General features: G+C 39.7%; 1 protein-coding gene across 1 annotated transcript in view; it reads right to left on the bottom strand.

Moving 5' to 3' along the window:
• Positions 1 to 23,673: 23,673 nt before the first annotated feature.
• The window catches only part of GK (glycerol kinase), a 33,882-nt gene continuing 30,476 nt past the window's right edge, over positions 23,674 to 27,079 (bottom strand). Inside the window, exons 20-21 of the mRNA XM_026846319.1 lie at positions 26,752 to 26,838; positions 23,674 to 25,485 (exon numbers count right to left, since the gene is read on the bottom strand). Of these exons, the coding sequence (XP_026702120.1) occupies positions 25,454 to 25,485; positions 26,752 to 26,838 (119 nt within the window). The 3' untranslated portion in view covers positions 23,674 to 25,453. The remainder of the gene's footprint in view (positions 25,486 to 26,751; positions 26,839 to 27,079) is intronic.

Genomic DNA, 27,079 nt, shown 5'->3' with positions numbered 1-27,079 from the left:
ACTAAATATACTAATCTGTATGTGTTTCTCTATTTTTGAATGAAACAAGTAATAAATATGCTTAATAATTATTTGCATTTGGTTTGTTTTTTAAGGTTGCTGGTATGGTAAATTTTAAAGCTACATAACTTAGTGCATTATGATTAATCTCTTAAAACCCTCCAAACGAAATCTAAATTGGAGAGACAAGAGAAGAAAGCTGTTTAACCAACATGAGGCAGGCATAAAGAGAAGAGAAACACACCAAATTAAATTTCTGTGGACATGTTATTTTATTGAACCAAAAATGTCCTGAAGGTAATGCCTGCTAAATAAATCAATTTTAAAAATTTATATTTCAGAAAGATAATTGGTGTGTACAACATTTAGATGTTAGCTGCAAAATATCCAGGTGTTAGCACATAATCATACAAACACCACAGCACAATTTGGAGTCAGAAGGTTTATTTTAGACTAGCTGATGTTAAGAAGGTTGCCCTCTTTTATTGATTTCATACAACAGCTGTATTTTGGTTTAAAAGCAAAAAAAAAAATCCCTATTCCACCGTAACAGCGGTTGCTTTCATTTTCCTTTCACTGCTGCAGTCATTCCCCACTCCCAGGCACCCAAAGCCAGCAGTGCCGGCAACAGCATCAGCCTCCCGTCAGAACCACGTTGTCCTTCGTGTGAAGCTTTAAGCAGTCCCAAGGGTAAGTAGTGCAGCAGCAGTGTCTGCAGCTCTGGCCCTTTCCTGGTCCCTGCACCAGCCCGGGGGTCTGAGCTGTCACTGCCCAGCAAGACCCGTGCAGCTCGTCCCTTTGGAGCGTGGAAGGAGAAAGCCAAAAATGGGAGTTGCGTTGGCAAGAGCCTTTGCAGGCAGTGGGCAGCTCCAGCTCATGTCTCAGCTGCACCAGCCAGCAAGGACAAAATGGGCTTTTTGGAGGCGATGCTCTGATCCTAAAACAAAGGTGAAATCTGACATAAGAGATTTGTGAAAATAGCAGATATATTGCCCTGTGAAATTCTGGAATTATGCTGTTACATGCTACTGTGTCTTTTATACTTGGCTAGCTTTGGGAAAAAAAAAAAAAAAAGAAAGAAAAAAAATCACATGGTGCAGTTCCAAATGGCTAGAAAAATATTAAAAAAAAAAAAATCAATATTAAGGCTCTACCTGCCTTAGCAGTGGAAGGGATTCCAACATAAAATCAGAAACAAGCGCTACATATCCTCTGTAACAGTCTCTTTTGCTACTGAGTAGAACCCCATTTTTCCTGACCCTGTGGATCTGGAGGTGACATCCCGTGTTCTCTCCGGCATTCATACCCTAAGACCATAGCTGTCAGCCTAGGCTTGAGAACAACATTCCTAAAACCAGTTATCACTAGTCTGTGACTCACAGTTTTGTCAAAACCCAGAAACCTTCACTTTCTTCCTGAGCTGCTGCCGGTTCCCTATGGGGACGTGCCACTGTCACCCCATCCTGGCTCGCCCAGGCACCCTCCCTTTCCCTGATCACACCGACCACGAGGTTTCCCTAGGGCTTCTCTTTCCTTTCAGCCCTCTCGCTGCTCACTTCAAATAGGAAACAAACAGAAGCAGGGTCAGGCTTGGTTTTGTTTTTTTTTTTTCACCCCATCTCCTTTCCTTCTGATCAGACAACAGGCATTTAGGCTTATTCATGTATTGCTGGGGAGACAAGGTGGAAGATGACATCAGTAACATACTAAGCTACCAGGCAGAACCCACAGCTTGACTTGTATATTTTAATATTTGTGTAAACGTGACATTTAGAGCCTCATGAGTGAACAAGGTCCCCAGGAAAGGCTCCTTTCGAGCAAAATCAGGCTGTCTGGGTTTGGGCTGAGCGCTTTTCCTACACTCGGTGCAGAAGCACAGCCCTGGGCTCTCTCACTGTGCTGAACAGCTGGTGTCGCTCCCTTTTCCCGGTTATAGAATAGAATATAGAATAGAATAGCTGGAAGTGACCTACAAGGATCTTCTAGTCCATCTGTCTGACCACTTCAGGGCTGACCAAAAGTTAAAGCATGTTGTTAATGGTATTGTCCAAACGCCTCTTGAACGCTGACAGGCTTGGGGCATCGACCACCTCTCTAAGAAGCCTGTTCCAGTGTTTGACTACATACTTGGTAAAGCAATACTCTACTGAAAGCCAGTATAATATGTATTAACTACATAATGATTTACATGTGTTAACTTATTAAAGAAAAGGTTCAATATAGGTAACAAAAGCCTTGGAAATTAAGGAAAACATCCTTTGCTACATCAAAATCAGAAACAAAAAAACCCCACAGCATTATTAGTGCTGTACCAAGGTAAATAAAACCCTCCCTGTGGACAGATACAATATGCATTAGCTGGTCCTTACAAGTTTTAATGAAATTAAAATAGAAAGTCTTAAAAAATACATAAGATCAAAGATGTTTGCCTTCAGTCCATTCAACTAGTTATCCCACCCCATTGGATATACAACAACTTAGCTAAAAATAACTGACATTGCTTGGACTGAGCCTGTGTAAAGCAAGTGCAACAGAACTATTATTTTATTACAGTTCGGTGCATGAGTTTATGCTCACAAAAAAAATCATGACTTGAGACGCGATGGCATTTTGCACACTGGAAAAAAGCCTCTTGCACAAAATTGATTTCAGTAAAAATTCTTAGGATAAGGTACAAAGAGAATGTTTCAAAACCCAAATACAAAGGAAAAAAGAGCTCCCTTAATCCAAAATGTCTACCAAATCCAGTTTGTCACAGGCATGCCCTCTGTGTTACTGCCCTGATTTAGATCACCTGGGAAAATAAACAGCACTCGCATCTGCTTATGAAACTATGTGGACTAGATCATGAATTCATAACAAAAATGAGCCTCAAATGTTTTTTCCTACAACCATTTAAAGAGAAAACAAGATCCACAATAAGATCTATATCGAAAAAAAATACCAACCCCAGACCTAAAACCAGGGCCTGTGCTAAAGGTGCCACTAAGAGAAGGCAGTTCCAGGGCACCTCCTTGTACTTGGACTATTCCTGGTGCCAGGACACAGGGTGAGTGTTACCCGCCTCAATCCAGCCTCAATTCAGTAAAATACTGAAGCCTCTGCCTGTAAGGTCATGGCAACTACAAGAGAGGCTACACCCGCGGCTTGTGTAGACATACCCCTGCAGCGGGCCGGGGCTCTGGCAACCACGCCTGGGCACAGCAGGAAGGGATTCAGCTTTTGTTGCCTGATGTGTCTGTGAAGATGCCCCTCAATTAATATGGGGGAAACCTAGTTATGGTTTAACCGAGACGTCTGTAGTTCACAGAACATAATCATTCCATCATAACCCTCAGAGCAAACACTACTATTCCTTTTTATCTGTGGGTTTAATCCTGTAAGGTGCAGCCATATTTCATTTTCCCAGCCAACTGTGGTGGCAGCTGGGAAACTCAGCACCTTGCAGAGCTGGGCTGGATGGTACAGGATGGCCCGCTATTAAAAGCAATACTGGGCAGCAGCTCTTAGCAGGGAAACCAGGCTGGTTTAGACATCCTTCGTTTTTCAGTGTTTTCCCACTGTTTTTGTAAGTCATTTGAAGAGATCTGAATTTATCATATCCCTGTAATCCTGCTCAAACAATATAGATACACATAATGCAAGTAAAAAATTTACAGAGAACTACCTAGTACCGATTTAGATGTATGACAATTCTTAACATACTTTACAGGAGTATTTATGAGAATGCAATAACTACAGTGTCCAGTATTCAATGTGCATTCTTGAAACATCTGAATTATAGTATTTAAAGATATTACAACATACTATAAAAAGGTATTAGACTGGAATATACACTTTTACCTACTTATAGAAGCCACTTTTATTTCACAAATATGGAATAAATCAGCCCTAACACTAGTGCAATTTCTTATTTCCGACAGTGAAACATCTCTGCAATAAAGGAATCTCAGTCAAGACTATTAATGGATAAAGTCTCTTTGGTGTTCATGTGCTCAATTCTCCTTTCAGGAAGAAAAACCATTTTTGTCCACACCTGGTCTAATGGAGGGTGTCCCTGCCCATGGCAGGGAGGTTGGAACTAGATGATCATTAAGGTCCCGTTCAACACAAACCATTCTATGATTCTGTTGTCTTTCACAGATTTCAATGCATCCTTTTCAATCTATTTCCTACTTGTTTTGACAGTTCGGACTGTATATGTTGAGAAAAACAAGCCTAGGCAAACCAGAGAATGAACAGCAAAATCTGGTGCCAAAACACAGAGGTTACTTTATATTCAGCCTTGTTCTAAATGCTGTGAGATAATCAAGGTAAATATCAAATACTTAGCAGTCCATTTATTTTTCCTTTCTTTCTATCAGAAATAATTACTGTTTAAAGATCCCTACCTGAAGACCTATCATCTCTAGAAAAGAGCAACAGAAATAACCACATCCTTCAAAATTGATGGGAAATTAAAACGCACAAGTTAAATTTTCCCCATTTTGTCTGGCAAAAACTGTCAACCATCTAAGATACAGCAAACAATCCCCTGATTAAAAGAGCAGAAGCAGCATTTATTTTTTTTTCCCCCAGAAAGAAAGTAGATTCTATGTAAAATACAGACACTGGAAGAATATAAAAGATGCTGTCGTTGTGTTTCAGGTTCACTGTAACTCTCTTTTACTGCAGTTTATAGAATTATTAAAGCAGACACTCAGAACAAAGCCTTTTTCATAATTCCCTATCTGCAGGGGAAGTCTGAAATTATTTTCCATCAAATAAAGCCTCTAGACCATATTTAATTTTTATTAACTGAGGCACAAAACCTGAAATAAAAACAACTGAATAAATTATAGATACCATGCTATTTTTAACATTCAGATCATCTTTTACCTGGTAAATATAGGAGTAAACCACTGATGGCAGGTTTGGATTTTTAGGTCTAATCTTCACAGTTCCCCAAAAATAACACAGAATTAATTTAGTCAGTTTAGTCTCGCTTGTTCGCAGGGTCCAGGTGGAGCTATTTACAGGTACCTTATCAGGGACACCCAAGCAGTATCTGGGGTTTGGCCCATCACAATGCTGCACAGCCCTTCCTAGCACATTCCTCTTAATCTCACTCATGCAGTCAGCATTTCTAGTAAATTTAATATGAAATGTAAAGGCTTACATTTAAAATTCCCTAAACAATTCTTTTTGTCCCCCAACACAAGCATTTAGTCTCTCTTGAGGAAGAAGGGTTATCTGGAGCAGTTTATCGTGAGTTGGTAGGCTATTAAAGGAAAAACTGAAATGAAGTTGTAAAGCAGAACAAGATACAAAGTTTAATTTGGGGATTTCCCTGTTCTTTATGTCTTACTGTATCTTCAGTATGCAAACAAGATACCTTCTTCCCCATGAAGCAATAGAATACTAATTTATTTTTTTTTTAAGTGAAAGAAAAAGTGTAGCTATGAAGCAGAGAGGGAGATTAAAAACAAGCACTGAAGTGAACATGAGCTTTTACAGCATCTCTGGTTAGTCCAGAATTTCTTTATAGGGGAGTCCAACATGTAAATGCCATGGGCTTAACATAAAATTATTATAATAAGGGTCATGAATCAGGTAATAGTGCAATGCTGGGTAATAACTGAAAAGCTGAAAAAAAAAATCTTAATAAATGATTGTGTTAGGGTAGAAAACCCCACACGTTTCTTTTCAAAGGTAACAGACTATCCATGAGAGTGGTAGAAACTCCATGGTTGTTGTCTGGCAGCTAGAACTGTTCACTGTTCTTCCTTACACACTATGTGGAACTAATGGTTTTCCAAAAATAAACAGACGCTGTGACCTTGAGTAACAAATATGTAGCTTTTGAGGGTGGTAAAAGTCCTTAACTTTTCAGGGTTCTTCTAATTCAGTAATGACCTGCTACTGCCTTTCAAAGGATAAATATAACGTAGAAATCAATACTGAGTTACAGAAATTTTGGTACATTTCCCGTTATAGATTAAAGTCTTTTTAGAATTTAATGCAATGAATCATTTATTACTTTTTCAACCTTTTTTTTTTTTTTTCCCCCCTGAAAAATTCTTACTCCAGTTTTGTTATCCTGTCCTTACATTTACTGATTTCACACTGCTTCAGGCATTCTATATTTCAGTGACTCTGGGATGCAAGATACACACCAAGATTTTTCCCTACTTAAATTTGTTCCCTTTTACTGGGTCTCCTAAAAGGACAATCATTCACAAGACTGTTGTACTGGATCTGCATATTTATCATTCTCTTTCATCAAGGAACCCAGACCTCCTACCCCTGCATGTAAATTGTTATTTTTCTGTTAAAAAAAAAGTTAACTACTTTTCTGAAAACACACACCTCCTTCTTTCTAATTGAAGCTGATGTTAACATTAAAATACAGTTAAACACCTTTTCTGAATGGAGACTTTTCTCTGGATCAGAGCTATTATATGCAGCAGTTTGTCCTGGGTGGTTTTGTTATGGGTTTTTTTTTTGCATTTTCTTGTTGTGAAAAGACAAAGAAGAAATGCACTGTCAGTGGAAACTAAAACCTCTTCTTGTCCTTCAACCAAAAGATGGGAGAACAAGAGGAAATACAACAAAAAGAATGACTAGATATCTTTGATTTACAGGTATTTATTAATCCTAAATAATTTCAATTATAAATAAAATAGTAATAAACCATTCATTGATTTTTTTTTTTTTATGAGGCTCTGAAGCTATTAAATGGCAACTTGCATCAATAGTTTAGTTGCAAAATCAAGGTGCCATGTATTCACAACTCATAAAGACTTAACTGCTCTAATTTTTATACTTCAACTCTAAATACTTAAATAAAAATCAGCTTAAGTAGACAAAAAAACCACACTCAGAGCATAGGCTATCTTTTCCACTTCACATATTCATTTTTAGGTTTATATGAAATCGCACCAAAGATCCATACCAATTTCAAATGAGAGGTACTGCATTTCCCATACGCTCCGTGCAATTTCAAATTGAGATGTGGTAGCAAATTGATTCATTCGCTTTAAATTCCAGCTTCATTCCGCAGAAAAGATATTGTCCCAGTGCTGGGTGAAAGGGGCTTACAAATTGCCTGTAAAGCACTGACATAACTTACAGAATTTAAAGGCAATAGGTTTCCTTTTCTCAAAATCAAAGTACAAATCCTTCCTCATTGCATTTACTAAGTACATAGCAAGCACTGAAATAAATGCTGCTCTACGACGGGTCAAACATTTTCCCTGTGCAGTTAATATAAGATCAAAAGTATTGACCTATGTGAGCAGAATTTGTAGCAATTCTTTGCCGCTTGTGCTTGGGGAAGAGCAGGGTAAATCATGCATGCATCTTGCTGTTGGGAGGGGTCTTTGTCAGGCAGAGAGGGTGACTAGAGCAAGGGACTGACTGCTTCTTCATTTCATAGCCATCAAATTGTCACCATCCTCTCACCAGCAGTTCTCAACTCTGCTCCACCAACACTTGTAAAACAAAGAGTGGAACAGGGCACACGTGCACCAGTGACACCCCCACAGCTTAATGAAGTCTGTAGGGTGGCTGGGAAGATGTTGCCGGGTGGTGGGAAGTGCTGCCAGTGCCAGCCGTGGTCAGCAGCTCCCCAGGTCTCTGCCCGCCCAGGCAGGAGCCCTGTGCTGAGCAGGCCACGCAGCAAGTCTTGCGCCAGCAGCCACTGCACAGCATTTTCTGGCAACAGCTTCCTTCGAGCTACTAAAAACCCCAGCGGAGAGTCGAGTCACTTTTATTCCCACTATTTGCACTCAATTGTCGATTATTTAATTATGGGAAGGATAAAGAGATGTCCTTGGGCATTGCCAAACTTCTACTGATGAAAATGAGAAAGCATCCTGTCTTCTCTTGATCCCAGTTCATAGTCTTGGTAACTGCCAGAGTAAACCTGCTCTTTAGCTGCAGTCATGGTCCAGTCAACATGTAGGCATGCACCCTCATCCCTAAACCTTCTTCACTTATTCCTGCTTTCTCTGATGAGGTTTAAGTGTTTGAAAATGTTATTAATGTGCAAACAAGACCTGATCAGACCCCAAAGACATTTAGGGACCCAGCCAACAGCCCACTACATAATATTTATCCTGGGGGAATTACATAAACATCACTTGACTGATTTTAAATTACTAAAGGCTTGGAATAACAATGTTCTCATCAAAAATTGTTTCTTACCAGCAATTAAGTTCGGGGCTTTTAACTGCCATTGGGGTATTTTACATAAACACTGTTCATTAGCCTGATCAGGAACAGCAGAAACAGAATGAAGGTTACTTTGAAACTAAAATGATCATGCAAGGAAACAAGTGCTCTGGCTCAAAACTTAATCTTGAGCTGATGGATCATCACAGTTAATATTTCATAGATCTGTGATACAATATAAATAATACAAGTCTCACCATGCAGTCTGGAAAGTTCCAAGAACAATAAATACAAGGATTTTACATATTCAACCACCTACTCACATTTTGATTTTAGAATAGTTTGTGAACTTTTACAGTCTAATAATGAACCAACTTATTCATTGTTCTGCACCTCCACCAGAAAAAAAAAAGAAAATCAAACTACAATTAAGAAAATTATACATCATGTTAAGATTAAGTCTTAAAAAGCAGAAAATACCATTCAATTAAAAACAAGGAGTCAGGAAAATAAAAATCAGTTATTTGCCATATTACAACTGTATGAAGCACTATAGCGTAAGTTTCTTTTTAACGCTTCACAAAGAGAGGTAACAGAAAAATAATTAACTTCAAGTAGAATAATCCTGACAAATTGACCTTGCATCACAGGGAAAAATAGAAGGCACATAGAAATAAAGAGAAGATAAGCTCTAGTAGATGCAACAGACCTTCTATTCAAGAAATGTTTTCCAAAATACAATAGAAGACATAAATACGCTGCCAGGTCCAACAATTCAAATGCTACATGATTTGAAAAATATAAATTTTTTACTTTTTTTTTTTGAGCTTGAGGAAAGGTGAAAAAAAGAAGCTTTAAAATATGTATACATATAACCATACCTGCAAGTAATTTTAATCCAGAACTCTAAGTACTGTGAAACTTATGTTAAAATAATTGAAGTTAACAATGGCAATCCCCTTAAGTGGAAAAGTGATCCTTAGGGAGAGAGAAGGTGGAAAAGCAAAGAACCAATAACCAGAAAACCAGCTGTAGTCCCCTGGAGGAAGGGAATAAATCCTGTATATATCATCCATGCCCCTCAGAGTATACGCCTACCTCCATTTGGTAGATATACTGTCCCTGGGGCAGCACTGAGATATCATGACTTTCTCTGCCAGTTAAAAGGCTAATAGCAACAGAGAGGCTAGTAGCAGTGAAAAACATCCACCCCAATGCACCCTGCTGGGATGAGTAATTGCCCAATGAAGAGCTTTACCTTCCACCCCAGAATCACAGCTGTATCTTTGAAATCCATTTTAGATACAGCTGTAAATAATTAAATACCACGAGCTTTAACTCATTTATTGACCATCTAGAAGTGCCACCAGGGCTGTTTGTATTTCATGAATGAAGAGCAGCCGAGTTTCATGTTGCCAGACGGATGAGCACGAATCGGGGGTAAAGCCATGTGCATTGGGTGAAGGAGTATGGTGGAACAGCAAAGTTCATCTTTACTATAATACTGGATACAGTAATATCCAGAGAACACCGGATCCTGACTATGTGAGGGAACAAAAAGCATAGGCTGACAATTCTTCTGTTCCAGTGAGTTTTGTGATCTTTTCCAGATGTATCTTCAGTAGCGGCACTTTTTCTACAACTGGAGCTAATCCTGCAAAATCTGATCTTCTACCCAAACTACCTAAAATAAATCCCTTTTTGCCTGACAGCATCTCTTTCCTGGGGAGAGCAACAAACAGCAGCTGCTGCTGGGTTTGTTTTTTTTTGTTTGTTTGTTTGTTTGTTTTTTCCTTATTTCCCAGAAACAATCAAACTTTCTGCAAAGACAACACAGAAAAACAGTAGGGAGAAATGCAAGACCACATGAAAACCATTTCTATTTTGTCCTTCCTCCTACCAACAGAGCACAGGAAGGAAGACAAGCAGATTTTGGATAAGAGATGGAAAACATTCCCTTGGATTTGCTGGAGTTTTCTGGAACATTCTTAAGATTGGATGAAAAAGCTGCCTGCAAAGAAGAGCAGGGTCTGGGCTGGAGGGTAGCTCACGGTGTCCCTAGGTATCCTGGAGCCCCAGAGCTCGGCCATCCCCACGATCCCTGCTGCAGCTGGGTGGGGGCAGTTTCCCTCTCCCCCCACACCTCCAGGGGACAGATGGATGGATGGATGGATGGATAGTATCACAGAGCTACCTGCATTAAATTAGACTCTTTGCCTAGAAATAAATGATGTGCAGAAACCAGGTGCAACATTATAGCTGTGACCCAGTGAGCATGAGAGAAGCTGTCGCTAGGGCAGGCAATGGCCAGGACACCAACACCCTGCTCACCACCTTCCGCTTGCCCCATCAGTGACAGACCAGCAAGGTTTTAAGCTTAATAAATATGTATGGCAACTCCTTGGCTAGGTGGCAGCTTCCCAGAGCAGTGACAGACAACCTCTGTCACGTTATGCAAAGGGATGTGACCAATGGCTAAACCTGCAAAAAGTTATCATTGGTACTTAGTCTGAGTCAAAGTCAGAGCTCTCTTGCGGAAAAAACGTCTTTTGTGAAATGTTAGTGTGCTTGGCCACCACCACTCTCTTGTAGTTTACCTTAAAAGTCAGATTAGTTTGCAAATTATGCAGCTTTAACAGCCTTGATGTCACAGAGCCAGGCCAGCACACAGCCTGCCCTCTGCTGCAGCTGTGGCTTTTGGGGCAGATCACAGGGAGAACAGGGCTCTCTGGAGCTCAACGCACGGAGGGCTGCAGAGCCAAGTACTGTGTATGGAAAAAGGAGGGAACTTCATAGAAGATGTAAGTCCTTTTGATACAAAAGTTATAGCTCCACTTGTGGAAGAGCCAGGAGAAAGGGGGGGTTGAGCACACATGATGTAGGAGGGCTCCTCTCATGATCTTGTTTTTACACAGGTATTTCAGGCAACAGAAGGAAACATAATCCAAAGGAAAAGCAAATTTGTTGAATTTGTTACCCACTAGCACCTTGCTTGACAAAATATAGAAGAAAACCTCAGAAAATCCACTTCATTTTGCCCTGTAATTTTGAGTCTGTTAATTTGTAATTTTGAGTCTGTTAAGTGAGAACAGGGAAAATGAAGTTATGGCTCTGGAGGATGCAGAAGGGAGGAAGGAGGGAAGGGAGAGTAGAAGTGATGAAAGCACCACCTCCACTTTCAAGCTGTTAATGATATCCAGCTGTTTTTCACCACTGAGAATGTTACTTTCCCCCCTCTGAAAGTTAAGGTAATGTTTTGTATTAAACAGAAAAGAGTTTGAAGTGAATAATATCCACTCTTGTGCAGAGAGGTTTTGGCATGGTATTTTTATTCTTCTCCTTCCATCACTAAAACAGAAGAGAACGTCATGTTGAGTAGCGTTACACAGATTAATGCAATTTACATACTGGCATTTTCCATTAAAATCCTTTTGCCAAGATTTAATTATAAAACCCGGTGGACTCCTTTTGCATACTGAAATAAATTTTAATTAAAAATTTTGTAGAGTTTTAAGTTAACTTCCTTTACGCAATTTACTTGATAAATTTGATAAGCATGCAATTACAGTACTCTGGATTTTTTAATTTGTTTTATTTTTGTCAACAACGTTAGCAGGTTTCTAAATGTCACCTGGGCAAAGATGACATGAAGTGCATTGGTGAGTGGGAGATGCCCTTGACTGCCATCCTGGTTAAAGACGTTTGTGTTCACCAAACCACATGTATCTGTCTAGGTCCTGGTTTTGAGAGTGACAGCAAAAGTATCTCAGACTCCTGGTGTGGTGCCGGGTGAATTACTTTTAATCCTGTTGGGAGCATGGTGCCTCACTGTCTTTGAAGGTCCAAAATTAATCCTCAAAGACCCCAAAGTCCCCCCAAAAATACCACCTTGTGCTGCATGCTGGGCGTGAGTTTAGAGCAAGCTGGTGGCCTCATTACTGTGATGGCCAAACACAAAGGGGTGGGGAAGGTAGCCCCTGCAGACGAGGAGGCGGTTACCGTGACATGTGCCTCTTCCCACCGTTCTCGCAAGGTCAGATTTCAGCTGATGCAAAGAGCAAGGGGCACTCATAGCCGGTCACCTCTGTCGGGACACTGACGCCGTGCGGCTTCAGCTCGTGTGCTTGATTTCTAGGGAAAGCAAGGAGAACACCACGCCTTTAGGTGTGTAAATAACTGAGGTGAGAATCTTTTTACTGCCTCACGGTTGGAGGGAGTTAGCAGGGTTGGCGTGTGTGGCTGGCCGTGCTACTACATGGAGGGAAGCAGGATTTTGCCTCCTAGGGATGACTCTGTGCTCCCTGGGGACTTCCAGGTACACTCACAGGGGTGATGGGATGAAGCCTAGGAGGCTTACTGCTTTTGAGTTAAGACTGGCTTAAGAGCTAGGCTTAAATTTCTGTACAACTGTAAATAGGTACAATCTGTAAACATCACAAATAGGATGATCACAATCATAATTAACCAGGATTAAGAGACCCTGCCCTTTTTTGTCTCTATTAGTATACCCAACATGGTATTTTTAAAACTGAAATGCAGCAGAATAATGAGTAATTGAGTGACGTTTACCACGCTGCAATCATCTAGCACAAGTGTTAAGAAATGGTTAGTTGGATTCAAGTCTTACTTTGAGTCATTTAAACACATAGGGGGTGACCACAACAAAACAGTCAGTGAATAATGAGAAGAAAAATAAAGGAAAAAAAATGTTTGAATGGGATCCAGAATGCCAGCCACAGGTTAGTGACAGAAGACCAGTGTCCCTGGCGACTGTTTGCCCACCTACTGAGTTAGAAACTCTTTCAGTATCTGGTAGACAAGTAACTACACAAGGACAAAGTGTAATCTCAGTGGATGTCCTAATGCCCGAAGAGATGGTCCAGGTTTAACGGGTGACGTGTGTATGTGGTTGTTGTGGTTTAACCTGGCAGGCAGCTAAACAGTGGGTGAAGGAGCAGGGGAAAGTGTTCCCCCTTGTATTTCCCACAGATTGGCTCTCTGAGGAGAAAAGGTAGAGAGTGTAATTATTAATAGTTTCCAAGAGATTGTTCCGGAAGTATGGAGATGATGGCAATGCTGAGTACAGATTAGTCTCACAACCAGCAATTTTATCATTTCATAAACCAGCGTTAACACAGTACAGCAAAATGATAACCTTAACCCAGCCCCCAGAGATGATCAACAGCACAGCAAGGAACACACACAGCAATAAGGTGTTACAGAGCGCAACTCAGCAAGCACAACTCCGACAGCAATTAAATCAACACTGTGACCAGCGACCATTAAACTAATATAATGAATGCTTATAACAAATGTGTTTTAACACATTCTGGTCAGATCTGTCATTATCTCAATCCTTCATGCCCTACATTAGGCACCAAAAAGGACTGTTGTGGTTTAACCCGGCAGGCAGCTAAACACCACACAGCCACTCCTCACTCTCCTCCTCACTGAGATGTGGGAGAGGATCAGCAGAAAGGTAAAACTCGTGGGTTGAGATAAAGACAGTTTAACAGGGCAGAAAAGGGAAAATAATGATAATGATAAAAGAATATACAAAACAAGTGATGCACAATGCAGTTGCTCACCACTGGTTGACTGATGCCTGGCAACTCCCCGAGCAGCGGGCTGCCGCCCCCAGCCAACTCCCCCATTCTGCTGTTCAGCCTGATGTCATGTGGTTTGGGCTATCCCCCTGCCCGCCTGGGGTCAGCTGTCCTGCCTGTGCCCCCGCCCAGCTCCTGGTGCACCCCCAGCCTCCTCGCTGGCAGGGTGGCATGAGAGGCTGAAAAGTCCTTGACTTAGTGTCAGCACTGCTCAGTAACTACTAAAACATCAGTGTGCTCTCATGCTAAATCCAAAACACAGCACTGTACCAGCTACTAGGAAGAAAATTAACTCTATCCCAGATGAAACCAGGACAGTGGTGCATGAGGGTAAGAGAGTAAGACTTGGTCTGCTGCCTGTGCACAGATCGTTGTGTGGATAAACCAAGGGCTTCTATTTGTCATTGTGTCACTGAGCAGGTGTCACTGAGCAGGTGTCACTGAGCACCTTTAATTATAAATTATATTAGCTTTCCTGAGAAATTAAAGCAGCCAACAGGTACCTCTTTAAAAATTATGAACAGCTGATGGTTTTCAGCGAAGGCAAAATGTGGTTAAGAAATCTAATACAATTCTCTGGTACTTTGTTAAGAAAAACGATTTGTGCTTTAAACTTTTAATCAATCAAAAGCTTCAGACTTAAAGCAGAACTTACCATAATCATATAGAAGTTTTCTTATATTGTTGTTTATAAACTACATAATCATTTACAATTTTCTCTCAAGTCACTTGTGGTAATAACTTAATGCTAACATAGGTGGCACTAGCAAACGACAAAAATGTCAAAGCAGCAAAACAAATATATGTTTGTTGAAAATGAACATGATAAACAACATAATAAATACCTGTACAAATGGCTTTTCAGTACAAAACATGCCTTGCTTAAATAATGAATCCCATGCATAAGGCAATGTCTGGTGACTTGGCTGATCAAATAGGAGTTTTATTTTTACAGTCAGGACTGCATTTCCTTAACATCTGCTCCGGTAGGAAAATGACAGTGGTGACAAATTTGGTTTTTTGTTCTTTGGAAGATTTCCACTATCTGGACTGCTAGCAAAGGTCAATCTAAGGAACAAAGGGGACTGGAGGAATCAAATCGATCTTACCTGTGCACATATGCAAATGAAGTGACACCATCACCTAAGGGCTTTTAAAAAACTCTTACCATTAATTCCTTTCTCATATTCTTTAAAAGTTTGTCTTCATTGAAGATTACTTCCGAATAGACTATTTTTATTCTGCTTTGTTTAAATTAGAACCATTATATGACTTGGCCTGAAAAACAAGCTATTAAAATTGCTCTGATAACAGCCTGGTTTGGTTCAACTCCAAGATGCCAAAGCTATGTCTGCAAAAAAAAGTAAAAGCACAGCATTTCCACTATGTCAGATGTATGTGGGAGCCAAGGTATCAGCCAAGCAAAGTTTCCTTATACCCATGGCTGGCACAGCTGTGCTGGCAAAGGGTTACAGTGTGGGCCTGTGTCCTGGTTCAGCTAGGATAGGGTTAAGTTTCCCCAGCAGAGAAGGGGGAAGGGATCTCCAGGCGGGTTATTCATACCATGCTGAGGTCAGATCCGGGCGCAGGATTGCAGGAACTTTTTCCTTGGTGGCTTTGGTGGTGGGGAGCTCACAGCAGGCTTGTTCCATAACCATTTGCGGTATTTCTCTGTACATCTTTTGTCTTGTTCACTGTTATTGCTCTTTATTGTTGTTATCATTGCCACTGTTGTTGTTCAGATTGTTTATTACACTGTTGTATTACATTTCTTCTTATTTTAACCCGGGGTTTGTGCCCTACTTGTGTCCGAGGGTGGGGGAGGGGCAACGGCAACGTGGTCTCCGGTCCCGGCAGGGCTTAAACCAACACAGCCTGGCTTCAGCACTGGAGTTGGGATGGAGGGGGAGTATTTGAATTTATACAAATGCAAGTATACAGTGTATCAAATACTTTCTTTTCCTCTCCTACATGCTATTTTCCAGAAGCAGTACTCTGTTCTTGTCATGATGTAAGCCAGATCCGTAAGAAACCCTGTAAGATACTACCAACAAACACCCAACGTGTGGACTTCAGTGCAACTCTTATTTCGATCATCCTTCTGTATAGTGTTTCTCTGGGACTGTAGCTACCTGGCCACGTGTCAACTTGCTAGAGGAAGGATCGGCTCTATAAAGGTGAATACGGAGTATATGCTCTGAAAAGAGTATCTGTGAAGTATGATGCTGCCTGGCATCTAGATGCATGAATACATATGCCCTAAGACCATCAGATGTGAGGGGACAGATGGAGAAACCCCAGCTTCTGTTCCTGTTCTGAAATGGGAATGCTTTTGCTGACACCGAGTCCTGACTCAAAGGGATGGACTAGACGAGCAAAACCCAAATAATAAACCAACAACTGTTAGCAGCCTTCTGAATGGATATAAGATGTTTGCATTTTTTTCAGGGCCAGAGAGTGAGAGATGTGTCTTGCAGATGCCTGTGCAAAGGTTGTAGTCAGTGTAATTTCAAGCACCCCAATGAGAACCCATGTCTTACGCACTACAAAACCTCTAACTTCAAAATAAAAGAAAAACAAGAGACATGGATCTTACCTACATCAATTTTCTTCACTGTGGAACATCAGTTCATTTCAAAGTCTAGGCAGCATCCAAGATCAAATATCCACAGACATAAAGAAATTACCTAATTTTACTTTAATGGCTCTTTTGTGGATATGGACTGTTAGGTCTGTGTGTAACCTTGGTACTGAAACCTCATGACTTTTGAGTGAAAATCTGTAACATTAACAGTCTCAGGGGAATTTCTGTAAACAGGAACTACCACACCTCTTGTTTTTTTATTTTCTTGTGAAAGAGATTGCTGTCTTTCCTCATATGTGTTTACTGCTACACATTTACTGCAAACTAGTTTGGCAGTACTGACGTACAGCGTACCAATGAACTGCTCATATGCTGATGTTATCTTTGCTTCTGTTGTAAGGTAGTACAGTTGTGACTCATGTTTTTGCATAAATATTTAAATTACAATTTCAACATTTTCATTTTGAGAATACTGTGCCAAATGCTGCTGTGATAGCTTCAACAGATGTTACTTTGAAAGGCAAGTGGGAATAACTGATTCTTTCTTTTTTTTTTTTGAATGAAGCTATAACAAAATCTGCCAGCAATTTCAGATGTTGTGTTCAAGGATAGTCTGTAAACCAGTATAATCCTACTGTTATGACCTCTAACCATCCTGTTGCTTGCTACATTGATCTACTACTGCATTACACTGGGCTCTGAACCACCAAAAATTCTGCTATGCTTTTTTCTACCTTTCCTAAGTGCTTATCTCCCACACCAAATAATAAAACTGTACCTGCATCTCCCAATATACAACATGTCTCATTTGCACATCAACAGGGACTCAGTACTTCATGTACTCATGAATAAACAAATAACCTACTTCAAGTAGGTTATAGGCAAATAGAATCTTTCAGCACTATTCTAATGTCTTAATTAATTAATACGAATTTTACTTAAGATTACTTAATGTTTAGAAGTTTGACAAACCTTGCATTGTATATGCTTGTTTTTCGGCTTAGTATCAGCAGTGAAACAAGACTGGTATCAATCAAAGCAATGACCACATGATCAGAAATATATTGCCGGGTATGACAGCCCATGATGACTCTTGAGAAGTTCATCAGTGAGCTGAAACCCAGACCAAGGTAAAGTACTATTTGTTATTAGAGGGTCACAGAACAGAAACATCATGTTGCACATGACATGGTTTTCACCTTGTTAAAGAAGAGTCCAAATAAGAGTAGCTTATATTGGTAATACAAACCTATTTCCTCTGTGTGTGTGAGTGAGTGTCTTAAAGAGACTTAATAATATGCATCTTGAAGTTTAACTGAGACACAACAATCGTTATTTAGAGAACAATATTAAAGTTATCATCCCGCATTTCACTTCATGATGAAGAGAGGGTTCTTGCATGTTCCAGATAGGTCACTACCCCCCCCCTTTTCCCTTTCTTCCTTAAAATGAAAACAGAAACTTGAAGAATATCTGACGTCTGCAGTATTTGTAGTATGAGAGCTCTCGAAGCTTTTCTCCTTGTCAAAGCAGTTTCTTCTTCTGAAGAGTCAGTTCTTCAGAACTGAACAACTGAAGAATCAATTCTCCCTGAAAAGTCAAGGTTAACAAGCAGCACTGGCACATTCTTTTCCAGAAACTATGGTCCACCAAAGACTTGGAGTTAGATTCTAGTTCTAAGCAGCAATTGAAGCCATTTATATAGTTCCAATGGAGCAGCACTCATCTTTAGTATTTGTGGAAGAAAGTGATGTTGAAACATCATGCAGGGGGGAAAACACATTAATATTTGTGTTATGCATCCTCTCAACTGTAAGCTGAATCCTGTTGTTGCACATGGAGTAGTAACACAGAAAGGATTTCTGTGCTCATAAAAGCCAACGACAATTCATGAATCTTGAGTTCCTCTGTATCAAACAGTTGTAGGCTCACTCTATGGCAGGTTTTCAGTAATCTGTTCACTTGCAGGACAACACATGCAAGAAAGATGGATAGGACTGATGTAGTCAGAAAACTTAGAAAAAAGTAAGCAGCTGAAGTGATATACTCAAAACTCCTGAAGCTGTTTGTGAAGTAGCATAGGAAATATGGGTGCTGTTGAGCATGCTGACTAACCCATCCTGTTGCCAAAACAAATAGAAGACAACTCCAACAGCTTTAGAGGTGGGAGGGACAATGCTTGTTCTAGACAGTGACAACTGATTACCAATGCTGTCCTGTCTGCAAACACTTTTCTGGTTGCACAAGACTCAGGAAGCGTATGAGGCAATTAGGAAGATAAGAGCTGCAGGATCTTCAGCTCTCTGAGTGCTCCATCCCTGCACTAAACTACAAAGAACTAAAAAGTAATGATGCAGGAGATCCTTCCAACTGAAGGGAATGTGCTTTCAAGGACAGTCAGAGAAGAAACCCCCAGACCAGCAGCCCATGGATTTAAAGAAAAAACACCACAGACAAAAAGAAATTACTCTCAAACTGATGTCTTCCCATTATAAAAAATTAAGGAAGTCAAATTTTTAGGTTTTGCTAACTACAATTTAACTGTAGTCTCTCTAAAAGCATGATATCATCCCATGCTTGCCTTTCGGGCTGCTTAGAAGCACCTGATGGTGTAATTCCCTATGAAAAACACGGCATTAGACTAAAGCAATTAGGAATCTGATAAACAGTCATTCTACTTAAACTCCCACTGCAACTGCTTAGAAGATTCTGTCTTCAAACTAAAACAAGATAATAAGCCTGCACAATAGGGCTGACTCTTCCAAAGCAAATACGTACAGAGGGTAACACAGTAATAACGTCTGTTGAATAAAGTTGAAATACAACAGTGAGTGAAAACTGATTCATACAAAGTGAACTGGTTTTGTCCAAATAAACTAGCATTTCTTTTTCCCTGACCTTTATTATTAGCTGGCTCAAGCCTTCACCCTGTGCTGGAGACAAGCTGTGGCTGACCTAATCACAGGCTCAGAGCAGGGTCAGTGAGAGCAGGGCCATGTCCCATCGCGTTTTGAGTATCTGGAAGGGTGAAGACTCCACCACCTTTCTGAGCAACCTGCTCCTGTGTGTGACCACCCTCAGAATAATCAGTGTTTCAGTTTGGGCCTGTTGCCCCTCATCCTGAGACTGGGCACCACTGAGAAGGGTCTGGCTCCACAGCCTTTACTCCCTGCATCAGGTATTTGTATCTGAGCTTCCTCCAAGCTGAGTAGTCCCAGATCTCTCAGCTTCTCCTATGACAGATGCTCCAAGCTTTTAACCATCTTTGTGGCCTGTTGTCTCTCTTGTACTGCCGATGCCAGAGCTGGACCCAGCTCTCCAGATGTGTCTCACCAGGGCTGACGACAGAGGAAGGATCACCTCCCTTGCCTGCCTGACACAGCCCAGGGTGACGCTGGCTGTCTCTGATGCAATTGCCGCCTCATGTTCAACTTGGTGCCCACCAGGACCCCCAGGACCTTTACTGCAAAGCTGCTTTGCAGCAAGTTGGCCCCCAGCATGTCCCAGTGCCTGGTGTTCTTCCTCTCAGGGGCAGAATTTGGCACGTCCCCTTTTCAAACTTCATGATGTTCCTGTCAGACCATTGCTCCAGCCTGCCGACGTCCCTCTAGACAGCACAGGAAAATCATTGCAGCAACGTTCTTGTGCCATTTCCGAGCTTTAAAGGGCTGCTACTCATTTGCCTGCCCTTATCTCCAGGACTGATGAGTACAACTTCCATAAATGCCAGTCAAGTATTACAACAAGATAAAAAAATAAATCATACTGGGCCTGTGCTACAGCTTGTAATGGGACGGCACTCCCACGGCTACAGATCCAAGCTTCTTTAGATGGAAAGATTATAGCTTGGGTGCTGATACGGATATTAAGAAGCTTGTTTGTACAGAGTTCCACTAATAGACTAGATGTTGTATTAGCTTTTGTTGAACAAAAATTTTTATACATATAAATTTGTGGCACCGATTACATTAATAAAGTTCTCATAATACTCCAGCTTGATGAACCGTGCAATTTGAATATGCTCCTGTGCAGCGCAGCCAAGGGCAAGGCTATAATTTTGCCGTGTGAAAGGGAGACACTAGAGTCTCATGAGCGGAGGGAGAAGTCTCATATTGAGTAATAATAACATGTTACCTAAGGTTTCTGTGCTGGTATTTAAACGCCTTTTTTTGGGGGTGTGGGGGGGTTAGGGCTGTTCTAACTCACACAACTGATTTCGATACAGAGGACTAAAGACTTTGTAAAGACTATGGACAAAGGCTAAATCCCTGGTATAATTATGCAGTGCTGGATGCACAGAATACAGCTGGCAGCTACACAGGGACAGAACAAAACAAGAACCTGGCAGGCACACTCCATACTTGTACCCTCCACATGCACCCCCACCCATGCTTCTTTCTTAAAATAATGCAAATACCTTACGCTCCCAGCTAGTGCCCCCAGCACTATTCCGTTAACATTTCTTCCTCCAACTCATAATGGCTTTTTAATCTGCAGCAACTACCAGGCCACAATGTAAGAGAAAAAAACATTTGGCCTGCTGGCCCCACCAAGCAATGTTGTTTGAGACCTTCAGATCAAACCTGAATTACAACGGTGCTCCTTTTTCTTGTTTTACTTGTGTCTTCCTGCTTTTTCCTGAATATGGAGGGACTTGAGAAAGTGTAATTTCTAATCCAGTCTTTGAAACCGAATACATCACTGAAAAGCAGAACACAACACTGCAGGTATTTGATCCATATATCTGAGCAAGCTAAAGCATGTGCCTGTGATACTTAAAGAAGGTGCTCTGTTGTTTAACATGCATCAGTGTATTCTAACGTCTCATGTAAAATCATTAATGAAAATGTGTCTGAAAGATAATGTGCAAGAATAAACTGACAGCTTACATCAATTTATTTATGGTATTTTAATACCAAGTTAATGCATTTCTCAAGTAAGAATTTATAAATCTGGTAATTTATAGAAAAAAAATAAATCACAGCTTCACAGAAAGCTAACTTTCCATAGTTTGTCCCCTCCCCCCAACACACAGTTTACAATATATTTCAACTATGTTGGTAGAAAGTTAACAGTGGTGTGAAATTCTTAAAAAATATTTGCAACAGCAATTGAAAATAATTATTTTTACTCAGTGAAAAAGTAACAGGAATTGTGTTTCCCAGTAAAAGATAAATCAGAAAAGCAGCAAAAATTCCCTCTCCTACTTCCTATGTGCTACCCTTCCCTCCCACCACATACATCTTTGGCAAAGGCAACACTTCAACATTAATCGTTCCCAGGTTCAGTGCTTCAGTGTTTTTGGCAATAAATCCTACTCAGAAGTCCAGTGCTTGAGGTGTGTGCTGCCCTTGCCCTGTGTGCTCCAAAGGCGGCTGTTACTTTGTTCCCTGGGGTAAGGTGGGATCAGCAACAGCCCCTAGTAAAGGTAAAGAGTATAAGGATTTTCCTACAGGTTAGTGTTCATTTTTCACTCTCTGTTCACTGCTCCAGTACAAACTGGAAAACCCAGAAATTTTAGTTGTCACACCTCACACTTCAGTATATACAGGAGATACGGGATTTGAATGATGTTGTTATATTTTAACCTGTGCACAAAAATCCCTTCTGTTGAATTTATCCATGCAACCACAGGACAAAAAATGTTCCTTCTCTCACTTATTAACTAAAAGTCACATTTTCAAAGGTCATTGCACTTGATAATAAAAAGGCAATTAATATGCAAGATATTAAATACAGACCTGAAATTCTGTGCAATCCGTTGCTTCAGACACACATATTTAACATCTTTTTAAAAACTTAATCAGTCTAACAAAGAAAATCAAACTTTGTTAGAGACTATTTTTTTAAAAACAAAAATCTTTAAGAATAAACACACACACACACACACACACACACACACACACACACACACAAAATGCTCCCTTTAACTCCTAGTGCATTTAAACACATCTTTTAAATTCTCCATGTTGTTCCCACATTTAACCTCACTATCATTCTATACTGATCTACTACACAAGAACATATTTTCTCTACTTAACCAGTAAGGCTGGCATTTGTCATGCTGTTGGTACAAACAGGAAAGCTGATCATATTGCTGACTCACTCCTTTACCTGTGGAGGACAAAAGGTTTCAAAGTGGATGCAACTCAGTTGTCACGCATGTTGCCTGTGAATTCCAGTGGCCTGTCTTGGGTGCCAAGTGCTTACTCTTCCAAGCCACGGTTTTGGATTTTCCCAGCATGTTTTGCATCAACTTGCTGTTAAAACTATGGACATGGAAACTGAAAGGGAGATTTTGGTCCCTGAGATATACTAAATGAGTTCAAGAACTAAAGCACTGATGCTTAACTTGAAGCGGACCCTTCTTAAGGAAAATTAAGTTAGCTTCAACTTTTGAAAGTTTAACAAATAGTCACTAAAATATCCTTAAGCAGAATGACAGAATAGATGAAGAATTGGTCAACAAAAGTGCACTGTACAGAGCAGTTTAAGAGTTACCGTTGCCCTGTCAATAGCATGCTGTATCAAATTTATCTTTCCAAACACAAAAGCACAAAACCATGAAACATAGCCTTAAACAAAACACTCTCTCTCTTACTCCTATCTCTTTAAAGGTACAGCCATAGGACTTAGTGTCTTAAATACTTATAATGGACAAACTGACTGTATAGGCCAGAAGCCAAATCAAACTTTTTAACTTTGTAACTGATCATTTCAACAGTACTCTGTGGACCATTGCCAAACACTGGCAATGTGAGCTACTGACAATACATTCTGAGCTAGTGCCCAAAAGGTTCGTACCACTGGAGGTGTTTCAGACCAGTAGCCCCTACAATAAAATATCTTTGGCAACCACAGACATACGAAAGGTAATTCGCAGCAGCTGGAAGAATTGTAAGATGCTTACAAAGTTCTATAGTGCACCATTAACCTTCTGCAGTGTGTTGTATAAAGTACCAGACCCTGAAAAGGATAGCTAAACATTTGACATTACCTCAGAAGTTGCACAGCTTTTTATATCAACTTTCTCAAACAAAGCTAGGGCTTGTGAAGTTTTAGAGGATGATGTGAGATACTCCATGCAAAGGCCTGCAGTGCAGTTGGAGTTGATGGAGAAGGGAGCAGAGTAATGAAGGGCTGAAGACTTAAGTTTCAGTGTACCATTGGGAGGTTACTCAGAGACTGGCAACAGATGGATTCATGAATGGATTTAGTCACACAAGTAGTATAATCACATTGGTGGTGGAATCTCTTCAGGCAAAACAAAACAATCAGCTGCATCCAGAGAGTCCACTAAGTAGTCTCATCTACCAGTACCTTAAATAAGAAAGAATGTGCATTAGCAACACTGAATTTACTCTAAAACTTTAATAACACTCTATAACAGAGCTGAGCTGTAAGAGGAATTCAGTATAACCAGCAACACCAGATAAGCCAGCACTTCAGTGTGTGGGATCTGCATAGAGTAGGAGAAGAGACCACACTATTAAGATGGGTAAATTTTTAACAAGTAGAAGAACTGAAGGAAGATACTCTAAGCTTATTTTTTTCTGAATATGAGCTCAGCTTTCAGAAATTTGGGTAATATTATTGCAACTAACTTGCAGAACCACATAGTGATCCCTAGATGTAAACTAGCATGCAATTTGGCAGTAACTATCACAACACAAGAAACTAAAAAGGACAAATAGAATCTTAGAAAAAACACCTGAAGAGTATTTAAGCAGGAAGAATATAGTATTACCACCAGCACTGACACTTTATTTTGTGAGAATAAAGTCAAAGAACTTTATACCCCAGATGTCACATAAGATCCTGTATATAGCCAATCACCACTTGTACCTTAGAGGTGCGAATTTAAGCATGCAGAGGCATTTCTTTAAATTTGAGTCTAATAAAATATAGTACCGCTTTCAGTTAACTCTCTCCAATAAGTACAGCTACAGCATATGTTGAAATCTCTCAGATGTCCACTTCGAAAACTAGTGTAAAAATCAGAATCTTAGCCTAAGAACTCCAGTTGCTACATACAACTTGCTTCAATAGTGAAATAGAACAAAATATTGGCCCTTTTTCCCCTGGAAAAGAAGAATGAAGATCATAAAATAAGGTACAAGTAATTGACCTGATTTGATTAAATTTTGAAATGATACGATGAAATACAGCATTGCCCTTTAGTCAGGTGCTGCATGAAAAGGCAGTTAGTTTAGCAGTTCTGTAAATTTTTTTGCCATGTTAGTGTTAGTGTTCTCTGCCACAGCAGATTTTTCCTTTGCCTTTTAGTAGTTGTAAAATCATGGCCCTGCCCTACAGAGACATGTTCAACAACAGCACTGTTGCTATGCAAGACTTACTGCTGTTTCAGCACATGAAGGATGAATTCAATTCTCAGTAGATTCAATCCTCGAACCTACTATACTGATGACTGTGATGGAGTTCCAGTGTTTCATTAAAAGATAAAATGTAATGAATTAATGAAGTTCCTGTACTGAATTAGAAGGAAAGTCTTGTCAGCTAGTTGCAACTTTTAAAAGCAAAAGGATATTTACCAGAGTAAATGTCTAGTGGGGAAGCAGCCCTGCTCCAATCAGCAACACAAACTCTATACATCATGGTCTACCCTAACACACAGCTGAGCAAGACTACAACCTGTATGTATCATTACTGATGCTATTCCTATTTAGACATCATAATTTTAAAAACAAGTAAGAGCTGGAAATTTCTTGCAACTTCTCCTGTGTCCAGGCTTATACCGTGTAAATATACCACTATATTGGTACATAAAGTAATTATATTGATATATATAGTAACTCTATATACAGTATGTGTAATATATATAACTTTATCAATAGTTACTGTTATCTGAGAACAAGGATGACAATGGGTTCTGAAGGCCAGAGTGAGTTGAGTATGTTTTTCACTTGTGAGTCAGAAAGGAACTGACAAGCTTAGAGAAGGGAGAAAAAAAAGTATCTTTTTTTAATGAGTTCCAACAGTGCAAGTTTAGATATTTATATGTAGGTTACTGATTAGTTATTTTTAAAAAGCAATAAACCCAGAATTTAAGTTGCTTATCTGCCCACTTAACACTGATCTTTATATTATTTTAGGTATCCTCCATGAGATGAAGAACCTGACCTGGAATGAATATTTAAGTTGATTAGTTCAGCTTGTTAAAAATTTACCCACTTATTCACAGCTGGTTTTATTTTATTTTTCATAATCAAGATTGTTCTTACTCACAGATACATTCCAGAGTTAGTAAATCACTATCAATCCATTTGTTCGGTTTGATTTTTGACTAGCATTTGCTTAGTTTGATTTTAACTCTCTTACAAGCTCAGACAATCTCTTCCATGCAAGGAAAATTAAAACTGAAGAGTTAATTCAGGCTGAATGAGTAGAAACAAAATACAAACACAGTATCACAGGAGCATGCTAGTCCTCAATTGTCTATTTAATTAACACCCCCCTGCCCATCCCGCCAAAAGCAAAACAAAGAAAGAAAACTAAACACCCACTCCCCAAAAGCTTAATAAGCAGCAACAATGGCGATACTGTAAAATATTTTCTCTGGAATGAAATTATGAAACACAAAAACAAAGAAAAAATGACATCACCACTTAAACTTATTTTTCTTACCGTAAGAATATCTTAATGAAATGTCTTACTTCTGGTATAAGTAACTAACACCGTCATCCATATTAAGAACTTACTTTTAAAATAAAACATATATTAATAGGTTGAAGATGCATCTTCATTGCATATGCACACAGTCCCTTTCCCTCATTTCACAAATAGGCCTTTTAGGGTCTCTTCTGTTTACACAAAACGAATTCGCTTATCCATCAAGAGCAAAGTATAAAAAGAATATTCTGTAGATTTAGTTGATGAAGATTTCTAACCATACAAATAGTTCCAAGGGGACCAGAAAAATGAAAGGGGTGCATGAAGCCTTTCAGGGACAAGAAAAGTCTTTGCTTTATTTAAACAAGATCCTCAAAATTATTTTAAATGTTGAGAAAAAATACAGGATAAAGGATGGAACCTTATTCTAACCGCAGTGCACACCGTTATGCAAAACTGCTAGGCTGTTCCAACATATATGCCTTTTATAAACTGTGTACAGTCTGTATAGCTAGACAAAGGGAAGGGAGAGTTCAAGGTTTCATGTGCACCTAACAGCTACGAATTTCATGGCACATGAGGATGAATTCGAGATGTCATTAACTTGGTTCCCTCAGGTACCACATACCTAATTCACACCCTCAAACCCTTGTGTGCATGAACAACAAAAAGCATCAGTCATTTTTGCTAAAAATAAACAGATGGAATACAAAAACCCCCAACATATAAACTAGTGTAGATAGATTTTAAAGTGATCTAGTTGAAATAGTAACTAACCTGAGACGAACTTTGCTCCGATTAACATTATCATGCTACTCATAATAAAAAAACCCAAAGGCAGACTACAGAAGATACTAGTGTCACCTGATGTCATCCAGAGGAGGGTGTTTCCAGTCAAGCAAATCAAAAGAAAAATATATATATAAATTGCAATAAATGTGTTAAAAATCATATGAACAGCAAAAAGTAACAAATGTAGTTACATCTGGAGAAAACCTAAAAAGGATTATGCATAACCCCCATAATAGTTCAAATCAGGCTCTCAGTATAAGAGCTCAAATCCAAATTGCACTGTTAGTACTATCTAGGTTGAGCCCATTTCTAG

Source organism: Athene cunicularia (genome assembly GCF_003259725.1).
Source record: "Athene cunicularia isolate RWA chromosome 1 unlocalized genomic scaffold, athCun1 chr1_part1, whole genome shotgun sequence".
Lineage (NCBI taxonomy): Eukaryota > Metazoa > Chordata > Aves > Strigiformes > Strigidae > Athene > Athene cunicularia.
Note: the sequence above shows the minus strand (reverse complement) of the source record. Positions and strands in the feature narration are given on the sequence as shown.